At 42.8% G+C, this 13,240-nt stretch overlaps 1 protein-coding gene and 1 pseudogene across 1 annotated transcript; both read right to left on the reverse strand.

The window, feature by feature from the left end:
* Window positions 1-284: 284 nt before the first annotated feature.
* LOC136512050 (scarecrow-like protein 9) lies at window positions 285-1,532 on the reverse strand. The gene has a single exon (XM_066506055.1). It carries the CDS (start codon window positions 1,530-1,532, stop codon window positions 285-287), a length of 1,248 nt encoding a protein of 415 aa, XP_066362152.1.
* Window positions 1,533-5,068: 3,536 nt separating this feature from the next.
* On the reverse strand, window positions 5,069-12,923 carry LOC136513766 (uncharacterized; annotated as a pseudogene).
* Window positions 12,924-13,240: the final 317 nt, after the last annotated feature.

Raw genomic sequence — 13,240 nt, forward strand, 5'->3', positions numbered from 1 at the left:
GCTTTCTTGCGTATTCTTGAACAAAAAATGTAATATGGTTCTTTGATGTGGTTTTTAGACTTATTTCTCTATGAATCTGAAGTATGTGTTTATAGAAAAGAAAAATAGGCACTTAGAACTTATAAAGAACAATCCGCTTATAGAACATATGAAGATAAAGAATGACAGAAACAAAGGATCGCAGCCATTTTCTTTCGTCATATGCCAGTTAAAAACCGAAGGAAAAAAAATCTATATTTGGAGTATCAAGGTACAGATGGTGCATACCACCAACTATCTGAATCTTACTGATCAGCACATGATCCATTAACCTTCCATTTGGACAGTGCATACAGTACTCTCCCTTTCCACCCTTGTAGCAGCCAGCCGCTGTCTTCATCAGCAACAAAGTCCTCATGGTAAAATTCTTTCTTCATCCATAACACTGACTTCATGATGGCAGGATCGAGAGGAAGCTGCTCGAACCCAGCCTTGAGGCATCTTGCTTGCCACTGCTGGTAAGTTTCTGGCCTCTCAATCCTGTCAGCACCCTCACATGCTATGATGTTTAACATATCCCGCCCAAGCATTCCACCCTCCAACACCTTTCTTTCTTCATTATCTCGTGGAGCGTTCATATCAAGCATGTCAAACATCGAGGAGTAATGGAACAGAAGCTCTTTGAAACGTGTCAGGAAGAAGGGGGAACTGTATGATCCATTCAGAATGCCAACAATAAACACCTTTGGGTTCATCCTCCTCATGATCTTCAGTACCCTATCCCTTGCGCTATCCATGGCAACTGTCTCATCGCCGAGGTTCTTCATCCGGTACATGCAGTGGATTATAAGTATTTCATCCTCCTCAATGTTGAGATCTTCGATCTGAATATCTTCATATCGTGAGTAAATGCCCTGATACTGAAAGGGCACCTTGTACATGTTTGCATAGTCAGCCAACAGCTTCCCTGCCCACTCAATGCTCTCCAAGGGGTTGAAACCTGGCCGAGGAACTTCAATTATATCTGTGATCCGAAGCCTTGGAGGCATTCCTTGCTCACCGAAACGCTGAATCAGTGATGGCCATTGAAAAGCAGAGCAGACACCAAAATCGACGATGTGCACCTTGGATTGCCCCACTGAAGCTTCCGAGATAGTTTGGTTGGCGAAGGTTTGTGATGCCCTGTGGAAAGGGCAGACTGCAAGATAGAAGTTGTAGACCTTCAACATGTCTTCGTAGCTTACTTGCTTCGCCCGCATCTTGTGGAACAACTGACTCCCCGTCCCAGCCAGGCGTGCCTCAAGGCCATTCACGAAGTAAAATGCCAGTCTCTGGCACCACTCTCCATCTCTCGAGGAGTGCTGCCTTATCTTCTTGATGAGCTCACCAGCCAACAAACGGTCGTCAGCTGCCACAGCTTGTGCACAGTGGATGAGGAGGGTCCTTAGGTCGACCACCTCTTTCTTGAGCTGCCTAGTACCCCGCAACTTCTGTTGAGCAGGTGCTTTGCTTTGACCCTTTGGTGAATTTTCACTTGCTTTCTTTGGAGCCATGTCTCTCAGCCTTGCTGTTTCAGTGAAACCATGGCATAGCAGAATGCTGTCGAACTTTTCGTTTCGGCTTATTTCGCAAGTGACGGTATAGTTTTTACTTCTCCCTTCCCTGGTATCCAAGTCCTGGATATATGGATTGTTCCTGTGGTCTGTGATCTGAAAGATTGCATATTTGCTCTTCCCGACTTCTTTTTTTGCCTTAGCAGTGGTCAGTCTGCAGATCGAAAGCTTGTCATTGTCCAAACAGATCACCATCTTATCAAACCCCTTTCCATCCTCGGCTTCTCTTCTAATTTGCAAGGCAGAGAAACCAAATCTTGAGGCCCTCCCAGTGCTTACCAAGGGCTGATATGGCAGGAAAAGACTCCTGCCGTAGCTATATGGACTCAAAGGGGTTGGCAAGGGCTGCAACATGATGTGACTGGAAATGTCACTAGTGAAACTGGTTTTGCGAGGCCTTTTGTGATAATTGCTACTACCTTCATCAGGTCCTCCTGCTTCGCTGCTGTTATGTAGCGGTGACCAGTCGAGTGAAGGTGGGTATACCTGCTCGAGAATATCATAGAAGGCCTTCTCAGCAGCCTGAAGGGCGGCCTCCCCTTCATGCGAGCCGACCCTCTCATCGACATCCTCCATCAGCATCTGGCATATGTGGTGAAGAGCATTGCTTGATCTGATCCTTTGGTAGTCTGGATTAACCCCTGCAGCAATCTGATGGTTCTGTCCGAGGTTGCTACTGACATTGTACATTCCAGGGATGGTGACTACACGGGAGAATTGCATGTTTTCATTGGTTGATTGGGAGAAGAACTGGTGATCACATAGTCTGTGGTCATACAGTGTGAGTTGTTGCTGAGAAGAGGAAGAAGAGCCATCTTGCCGTTGTCCAGGCATTGTAATGGTGTACAGATCATCAAAGGGAGACTCAATCACCATCGAGTATTAACCACACTGGGAGGATTAGCCCTTTAATAGAACAAAAATGTTCAGCTTGTCTCTGAGAGGAAAACTAGTTTGTATTAGAATGAATTTTCTGCAAAGATAACAAAAATTAGGTCTATCTTACTCGTATGCTGGATTAATCCATTATAATTCATGCACCTAATATTCAAAGTTTTGTTAATAAATATTTATTTTATGTAATAGGTTATTTACATCAGCTAGATTCTACTGCCACTAACAAAGCATGTTTTTAGCTAGGTGGGGGTGGTTAGGTGTCACATTAGTGGTACAAGCGTCAACAAATGGATATGCGACCCATGCACACTGTGATGGGTTGATGATGTCAGAAAAGAAAGAAACTGTTAGCGTAGCCTATTAAGAATCTTCTTGTTGGCATCAGTGGCACACATGAAAGACTGATTTACAACATTTCTTGCAGCAAAATGGATGCTCCTAATTTTTTTTTATCTCTTGTCTGAGCTGCAGGATGCATGCATAATGCCTAATCTAGCTTGGACATGAAGAGAAAGCATTGAAACTGTACTTCACATACCTTTATTAATAGCAATGTCACCTATGTCCAAGTCCTTCAGCAGGGTGTGGCATGAAGAACAGGGCATGTCTTTCTCTCCAGGCAATGCAAGCAGCCTTATATAGAGATTAAAAAATATATATATATCTTGACCATACAAGGCTTGAGGTGCCCTGTGATGTTATTATTATTATACTGAACAGTGAGACTTGCATCAATGTAAACCAAGCATGCAAAGTTATCGCCTCCCAACTTGCCCTTTTGTTATTATTGCTCTAAGTTTCTTCTTAGGCAACACCGCCCATGGGGATGTCGACATTCAGGATGGAGACAGAAAATGGTCCAGACTGTCTTCTGACCCTCTCTAAGTTTCTTCTCAAGAAACACCGCCCATGGAAGATCGATAACAGGCCAAAATTGGGAGCAAAGAGCAAGACCACTTGATCAGCTGGTTAGGGTTCCGTACTTCCATTCTCATGAAGGATTTTGACAATATCATCTATCTGCCCAGCTAACTAGCATGAAGCTAGGTTAACGTGAATAATATGATGGATTTATATCCTAACAATAGGCGTACTATTGCTTTTACAAAACTTCTTGACCATATAAATGAAGTCATAATTGTTCACCCAAATGAGAATGATACCATACACATGAAGTTTTTGTTCACCCATATGGCAAACTTGTATGAAGAACTACAAGAGAAATATCAGATAATGCATATGGCCCAATGCAATACTTCAGAATGATATCATCCTACTTTCTTGTCTGCACTATTTTAATTTTTGGCAGTTGATTGTATTTCTTGGATAGCAGAGACGATGCATATCCTTTTTTTATGCGTCTCCAAGTTTGAACATTTTTCCCACAGGTGTCCCATCTGTAGCAAACTATAAGGTACTCAGCAGCAAATATATATTTGATAAAGTAGATGCAGTCGCACCATATTACGTTAGCAGGCATAAGCCACCAAGAAATGAACCTTTTTTCTTCTCTGACGATGAAAACTAGAGTAATAAAGTAATAATGGACTGGCAGATGGATAGTCGATGACACTACGTACAAGATGCAGGTACAGCTAATGGTGTCAAATGGAGAGTGACAGAAACAAACGAATCCAGGTTGGTATGGATGAACCAATAAAAAAAATCTTATGTTTTCCATCCTTTTCTTGTAAAGAATGAAGAATAAGACCATTTAAGTTAACAATAAGACCGTTTAAGTTAAAAGGAGTTTATGTAAAGTTATGGAGTCTAAAAACGTCTGGATATGGGAAATAAATTGGGTGAGCGACGGGCGCACCAAATCCCGCGTGCGCTCCCGTGCCCAATGTGCGGCGTGTGGAGTCCGACAACATCGCACGGCGACGACGGGCCCATGGTGCCGTACGACAGCCAGGGAAGCGAGGGTGGGTCCATATGTGTCTATGAATGTGGGTCCAGTGTCAAATCTGCAAACGACCGATGTTTCGAGTCCCATTTTTGCAAATCGCCGGCCCCAACACGACTTGCGATACCGAGCTCTGCTTTTGCGGCATCTGGGTCGGACTCCACGTGGCACGCATCGGGGAGGGGAGCGCACGCGGACTTCCGTGCACCCGTCGCTCACCCGATTTATGCACCGGGGAAACAAATGCGGATGCATACATATATGTTGTTGAAAATGACATAATTGTCTAATTAAATTTGTAAATCAGTAATATTTCTCATGCGGCAAGGCTGTTCAAACCTAGTGCTCTATCCTGGCAAAGCCAAAGCATGTTCATTTGGTGCTGGCAGATCTGGTAGCCAGGCATACTACCTCCGTCTTCATATCATATCATCTGGTGCAAACTTTTCCATGGAAGGTTATTTTTAGCAGCTCTTAATAACCATATTTCTGATAGTAATAATCATGCACCAGGACATACTAGAACAGAGCTCTGGCATTGGGTTTATGGAATGATGCTTCTGACCAAACAGATTGGAACATATGCAAAGGCAAAATGCCCTCGTATCGATAACTCCAATGGAAAAGGCACAATGATACATATAGGATGATATGATTAATCTGATAAAATAAAGCTGCCTTACAGTTTGCTTTTGCATAAAATCGCCTGTAACAAAACCCAGAACAACTCATGTGTTAAAAGTTGCACATCGAATTCACAGCTTGATGCAAGTGAATGTTGTTTGACTGCAAACTCAGTGATCAACATTTTTGCCCTCTGATTGAGGATTCCATACGCAGTGTTCTACTTGGCACTGAACTAATCCCATTGGCCATAGTGCCAAAATTACAGTGGGTTTGGGAAATAACATTACAACTCAGAACCGTTTTTGATACAACGTTCGTTCTAAAATGCTCCTTAATCTACACTGTCCTGGTGAGTCTCTTCTAGTTGACACGGTGAACAAAGGTCGCATGGTATGTGCACGAAGGAGCTTCTCAAAAGTGAGCCAAACTGTATACTAGCGTCCACGAAAGCTGCAAGCAACAAAAATGGAAACAACATGTCAATGACTAAATCGAGATTGATCCTTTGCTTTTGAAGCAAAATAGATACTGGCTCATAGGGGTAGGGTTTGCGTACGTGTATTCATAGGGATGAGTATGCGTGCATGTTGAGCGTCTACGTCTGTACTTGTGTAATTTGCAAAAAAAAGAAAGAATAGTTACTGGCTCAAAAAAGAGAGAGAATAGAATAGTTACCAGGAAAAGGGTGAAAGAAGCGAAAAGCACCTCCTGAAGTAGAGCTCCATGGCCTCCATATTCCTCCTCGTCAATCTTCAACAGGTATGCAGGTATACATACCTGCTCAAGGAGTACAACGTGGAGAATCCATTTTATCTTAACAGGTTTTTCGGTTATGCTGTGGTGAGAATCATCTCTCGTTACCGTTTCCCTATCTGCAGCCAAACTGGGCTTTCCTGTAATTCTGCATGGCATTAAAATGGTATATGCATGCGGCATTAACAAGGACACCTGTAATTCTGCATGGCTACATGCATTACCTGTTCTCTCACCCACACCATAATAATCTTTTGCATTCTTCCATCTTTTGGCAGGCTTTTTCAAGGACAACGTCATGCACACTGCGCACAACACAGAATAGTAGTAGCTAGCTAGAGCTCATACAACTCTGTTTCTTGTCACTCGTTATTTTGCACCAGCCAACAGCCGTTTGAGTACGGTCATGGATCACAAACATGCACAAATCTGTGCCATTTAGTTTAGTTAGTTTGGAATTGGTCCCCATGCTCTGCCACCGTCTACAAAACTGGACCTGCGAGGGTATGACTACCCCCAGGCATTGCATTAAGAAGAAGACATTCTCACGCAGGCCCAGAAAACCCCCGAACCTCTGCCCCACCCTTACACAGCGGCACCGTCGCCCTGTGAGAACGGGCCGGTCCTTAGACCCGTGCTTTGGCGTGGGACAGACAAGGAGATTTTTTAACCCCAGCCTGAAATTCACTCCCACGGGGAGTCGAACCCAGGACCTGAGAAGTGCCGCCGGGACGCTCTAACCAGTTGGACTAGAGGCCCTTTAACCCGCCACCGTCTACAGCAGAACGCTCTGGTGATTCTTGCCGGCCTCTCTTTCTTGGATGCGTCTGCTTCTCATGTGCGCCTGTATCATGAAACTTGTCAGCCAAGTGTGCCGATACTGGTCCGCAAACTTCAGTGCTGTCGTCCGAAGGCCCGCGATACAGGTGTGAAAGCCACCTGATCTTTGGAAACTCTCGCTCCTCTGAAATTTCATCTTATTCCATTTCTACCTGTACATTCAAAACGACGAATCTTTTTAAGTACCCCTCCGATGCCAAATAAAAAGTGCGAGTGCCTGAAAAAAGCATGCAGATGCATGAATTTCGCATGCACAGATGTGCAGATTAGGATGCAAATAGACAACATGGCTTTCCCACGTGTACAAGAAGGTTCATGTACCATCATCAACATCCTACATCGCATGCCCTTCGAGAAATCCTATCAGCTATGTTGTAAACCGATGGATGGAATTTAGTCATTCAAACGGTCAATAAAGTTCTATGTGCCCTGCTTTTCGTAAATCTTAACATGATGTAAGTGGACAGTTGCCAACCCGAGATGCTGAATTACTGCTCAAAACACAACATTTTTAGTTAACAAATAGGGGGGGGGTGGGGGAGAGGGATGGGGGCAACTTTGTACCTCATCACACGTGATTTTCATTTCATCGGCTGTTGCACCTTTTGCCAGTGGAGATGCACCAGATGTCAAACGAGATGGAGTTTGCTTCTCTGTGGTCTTATCAACAGGCAACCAAGGCTCTTTTTTCACCGCATGCACAGTAAATCCAGGAGGAACTTCCATTTTAACAGACCTTGGAACATTTAGAGAGAACCTAATGAGAGGCTTCGTTTAAATGCCATGGATAGAAACACCAGCTTCTGGCCCAGCAGAAGAAATTGCAGGGAGCTGGCGGTGAACTTCAGTAAAGCCAGGAGGAATATCAATCGGAAATCCTGGAGGACAGTCCAAAACTAGACTGGTAACAGCATCGGCATAAGACACTGGAGTATCTTTGATCTGAAGCCGACGGTGATGGGCTTTTGTGAAGCCAGGGGGCACATCTAGAGAAAACCCAGGGGGAATGTCCAGCATAAGCTCTGAGCTAGCCGAAGATCTGTCAGCAGGTTGACATGCAGAATCTGTAAAAAAAATGGAAAGTAAGAAGCTTAATAAGAAACTGAGGATTGATCAAAACAAGACTTAGAGCAATCAGTTGAATAGTGTAACCTTCTAAACTAAAATTGTTCTTGCTTGCAGAGTCATGACTGCAGCATCTGTTAAGAAGTGAAGCACCAGGAGCTGTGCAACTGGATGCAGGGTTTGAATCAGGAGTTCTGAGCACTGCCACACAGTCATTGTCCCTATCAGTCTCCTTGCCTCCTGTTAAATCCAATGCCTCTGCAATCCCCTCATAATTGTCCCTCACTATAGCGCTGTCTTTTGCGACGTGCATTGTATTGTCTATTTCTTCACCTTCTCGTGCATCTAATGTCACACCAATATCAGACATGGCATTCTCTCTCTCCTTGCCTTTTATTGCATCCAATTTCATGCCTATCTCATCAGATCTGTCACAAGAAATTTCATTTGGTGGACTGGAATTTCTGTTCACATTTTGTATATGATTGTTGGGTTTACGCCACTTCTTCCTCAGATGTTTCCCACCCCAAAAATACAATTCATCGTTCTTCCCTATTATGGTAATAATTGTTTAGAAGTCAGATGACAAATTTATACCTGCACACTAGTTTTCCAAAGATATAATAAAAACTCTTTAATATTTTAAACAGGTCCATGCAAACTCCATGTACTGTGCAAGTCAAGTGATAGAAACAAATCCACCAAGTATTAGCAAAAAAAGAAAGAAAGAAGCTTGGGAAAAGACAATAACAGATTTGCAAAAACACTCATTCTTGTTAGAACAGTAAAAGGATGAGTAATGGAAACAGAGGTTTGCAAGAACATGCAGACATTCTCTTCAAAAACGAACATGCATACATACTCTGATAGTCTGGTGCAAGCAACTTGGATGAAAATATCGCCAATTCAGCATCACCAATGCTGGTCAACAGGCCAATATGTGAGGAAAGTTTGTCAACAAGATGATTAAAACTCCTATGTGGCCTGTAATAAATGATTGTTAAGCTAATCAGAGAGAAGATACATGCATGACATGTGCACAGGTCCAGAGAGACTCCTAAATACCAAGGGTTTTGATTTTTTAAATACAGACACTTGCATGATTTTTAAGACCAGAGTAAACGTTTTACCATTTATTATAGATGTGATCACAAGCCTTAAGAAACTTAATCACCGACACAAGTGTAACTGGCATATATGCAACTTGAAAGTTACTTAACCAGAACTGTTCCTGGCGTTCCTTGCAAGTAGAAACTACACTTAGTAGGGCATATATACCTTTGGTGACTGCTTATAAACCATAGTCTAATATCCTGATCGTCCGGGGGTTTCATCTTGAACTTTTTCGGCCACAGCTGGGAAAGAGGTACAGCCTCTAAATTTAAAATTTCAGGCATTTGCTTTGAAGCTTCATAAGCTCTGCAGTCCATCACATCTGGGCAATGGGCTTCAAGTCCATCACAAGTATGTGTCAACTCTCCAGTCACATGAAATTTGCCCCTAAATGAAACATGGAATCCTAATATTAGTATTTGACTGAAAGAAAAGTATGCAGATAGTAAAATAGCATAATATTACAGATTTCATAACATATCACTATTAGAGCAAAAAGATTGACACTTCCATATTAAAGAAGAAAACATAATCGCATTGCTTCAATGTTCAGGTCATAGATAATTACATCTCCCTCTTGTTCAAAATAGATGTCATTTTAGAGTTAGGGCCTGTCGGTAGTAGCCTAAGGCTGCCCAACTTTATACCCTCATTTAATCCTTCCTAAAGTGTGCCTATTAATTTTGATGCATGCTTGGGATACATGGGAAAAGTAGTTAATTAATGATGAAATCAAGGAGGGGCAAAGTAGGAGAAAGTATACTAAAGTTACATAGAAGTTGTAGAGCCATATGTATTTTGAAAATAGCAAAAAAGCCTAAACAACATCTATTTTGAACCGAAGGAAGCATGGTGTAGACAATTAATGTTCTAGGAATTAGCTTCTCCACCTGTTACAGTCATGAGATAGCTCCAAACAATCACTGTAAAATCAAGAGACAGCTCCAAACAATATACAGTCACGTGTTACCCTCACTCACTCAGTGATAATATTCTTATTAAAAAGTATAAGAGTTTATGCCATTGGAATATCAAATTGTCTGTGGGTTAAATATTATTACTGAATGACTGGCTGGCTGCAAGATATACTCAGGGACTGCAACAAGTAACAGTGCAGTAGAGAAACGAAATTTGCCTATTCTCAGGTGAAGGGACAGATCAAACATGTATAACCATCCATAGAATAATTGTGGCTCCCCATACATATATGCATACACAAAGCAAGAAAGAATTGCACAATAAGCCAATTCCTTACATCCAACGGGCCTCTGATTGATAATGCATCTTGTGCTCTCCTGCGTATTCTACAAAAAAAAGGATGAAATGAACCTAAAAAATATAGCAGATTCAAATGTGCAAGTGAAAACTATAGGTGAGAGTGCATATCTTCACAAGAGTTACGCCCAATAACAAATTAGGATCTTTAGTATACCTGAAGATCTGTCACAACTAGTTGAGGACGCTGAAATCTCTTTTGACAGTGAAGTAAGTTGTGCATGAGTCATGTACTGCAGGCTGTGCGTCGGAGAAATGTTTTTGTCCACCATGTTTCTTTCTTTTGACAAAGCAGTATGCTCTGTAGAAGCCACAGACTGTGGCCTATGTATTGGAGAAATGTCTTTGCGCTGCAGCGTGGCCAGGTTGCTTTTTTTGTTCAACAAATTTGTGCTGGGATTAGGGCTTGATCTACTATTACAATATACATCGGTGGAAGTTTCACTGTGAGCAGGTATTGGGGTCAGCAATACAGGCTTCACACTTGGTTCTTGCCTGATTGGAGCTGCAGCTCTTGTATCCGGATACACCTCCATGGGCTTTTGACTAAGCACAGATGTTGGGCTTAACAAAGCAGGCTCCACAATTGATGCTTGCAAGACAGGACCTGCAGTACTTGCAGTTAAATTGATGCTTCCACTATCAGGTGTGCCTACACTCTTAGAAGAAGGTCCTGCCTTTGTACCGAGAGGATCCTTGGATGTGGAACACGCACTTGCTTGGGACTAGGAGACACAGGATTTACCACTGCCTCTTTTGGTAAATTAGCAGGCAGTTTTCGACTACTCTGGTCTTGAGAATGAAAAATACTCGAATCATAACTCCCGGCAAGTGCCTTTGTACTGTCCATGCTGTCAATATTTCTAGGAGTAGCATCAGTATTCAAATTAGCACTTGAAGGTTGTGAAGATTTGTGATCTGGTGATGCAGGCTTCTTCCCAGCAGATGGGTGTCCATTTTCAGTTCGCCCAAGTCTTTTAGGAGACAATAAACACGAGTTCTTGGATGAACCAGATGGCATAGGCTTTTGAGTGAGTGGCGTCGATCCCACAAGAGATACTTTACGTGAACTTGGCGGTGGTGTTACACTTCGTCTGCATTGTCTTTTTTGTGACCCAGCTGAGCCAACAGTTCTACCATATGGTTTCCGATGTTGTACATAAGTAATGGCTTCTGCAGGAATCAGCTTCACTCGTGGATCGGGTTTTGAATATGTACCACCAGAATATCTAGGAGTCTTCAGCTTATCAGAAGAGTCTGGTCTTAGAATTCCCTTGGCTCTGGAAGTTTACTCATTAGTATGATGAATTTCTTCCTGTCTGGAATGAAGCAAAACAGAAAAAAGAAATCACCGTTCTCATATCGATACAGCTATAAATAAGATAACAGAATTCAAGATCTGCCAATGTACAAGAAATGCATGAAAATTTAACATAATTCAGGCCACAGAATTATTTGAATGATCTGCCTAGAGCCTACATAAAAGAAAGATGTGCACAAAGCCGGAAGCTAATATTTCACATGTCAATATTCTATCTTCCAACATAAGAAGGAATCAGGTACATGCAGAGTTTTGGAGCTACATCCACAAATCTTTTCAGACTTTCGCACCAAAAGAAAATGGCAGACATTTAGAAAACCATATAATAGTCGTCTTTGCACTTATATACAAGCATAAACACAAATCACAACTGATCAACAGGATATCTTCGAGGAATTTGGCAACCAAACCGCAAACAAGCACCAATGAAATAATTAAATCGCTTGTGCAGAATACAATCACGAAATTCAGTAAGAAGAAAAGAAAGGGACCTGCGAACACCTTGTGTACTGCTTGCACTGACAACGGGTAAAATTTCCTGAACCATCACCACATGTTGCACAAGGTGGCGTGTCCTGAGTAGTAGAGCGAAGCAAATGAAAGACCATCTCAGATACAGGATAGGGTGTATGTGTTCCAAAGCATGATAGAAGATAAACACAAATATTGACACCAAACATTTGTGTAAGCGAGTCAAATCTAATTTTTACGAGGTGAAAGTAGCACAACATTTAATTTCATCAGTTAAGTACATGCTAAAAATCATGACAGAGGGTGAGACAGAGGCGCTCTGCAGGAGGCCTCATCAAGACAATAGTAATATACGAAATCATAACATAAACGTGAGAACAGAATCACACCAGAGACGTTGTCTACCTAATGGAACAAATTATCTCGCATCAGTAAATTTCACAGCAACGAAAACAATCCACAGAAACTACAGATAGGAAAGATCAAGACCCAACAGAAACTTGGTGAGCCATTTGCAGCAAACCCCCACTTGGTAGCTATTATTAGTACACAGCATACTGCGCAAAGTATTGGCCGGGGCCATGACGAACAACAAGATGCTCTGCTTCTTCTTCTTTTTTTTTATATAAAAAATTCCTCATAATACTAAACCCGCACGAGCAGGCGCCACAAAACCCGCCCGGAGCAGTAAGTGCATGCGCGCATCAAACATGATGCTCTGCTTTTTTGTTAAAAAAAATTCCTCATGATACTAAACCCGCACGAGCAGGCGCCACAAAACCCGCAAGGAGGCCGGAGCACAGAAACCCCAAAATCATCTCAAGAAAACCCCCATTTCGCTCCACCACAACAAAACCCATAATAGACAGCAACCGCGGTTGCCAGGAAGATTTGGTGAAAAGCGGTGCCCTCACGCGGGGTGGGGAAAGAGCTAGCCGATCACCTGCGCGGCCCTCCGCGGCGTGTCGGGGCGGCGAGCGGCCGGCGCCGGCCGGGAGGTGCCGGCTAGGCTAGGGTTCGGTGGGTGCTACGCCGACGCCGGTGGCCTCGCCGCTTGCGCCATTGGATTCCCTCGATCGCTAGAGGGAGAGGAAGAGAAGCGGCGTGAGAGGGATTATTTACATATTTACCATCGTTGCGACGTGAATGGTATAAACATGTCATGTGTCAGTGAAAAATGTCAGTAAATATGTAAATACGCCGCGTGAGAGGGCAAAGAGGGTTTTGCAATGTGCGCGGCGTCGTATGAGTTGGTGGGTGCGCGTTTAGCCTGTCTCCAGCGAGCCTACAATCCGAGACCTATTCATACGGTAGCGTTATAGTGAAATAGTTTAATATCGTCTTCTTCGACAATAAAACTTAAAAAAAATCTTTTTTTTT

Source organism: Miscanthus floridulus, chromosome 16 (genome assembly GCF_019320115.1).
Source record: "Miscanthus floridulus cultivar M001 chromosome 16, ASM1932011v1, whole genome shotgun sequence".
NCBI classification, from domain to species: domain Eukaryota; kingdom Viridiplantae; phylum Streptophyta; class Magnoliopsida; order Poales; family Poaceae; genus Miscanthus; species Miscanthus floridulus.

Coding starts and splice junctions, on each gene's coding strand:
- LOC136512050 (XM_066506055.1), bottom strand. CDS start 1,532: ATGGCTCCAAAGAAAGCAAGTGAAAATTCACCAAAGGGTCAAAGCAAA.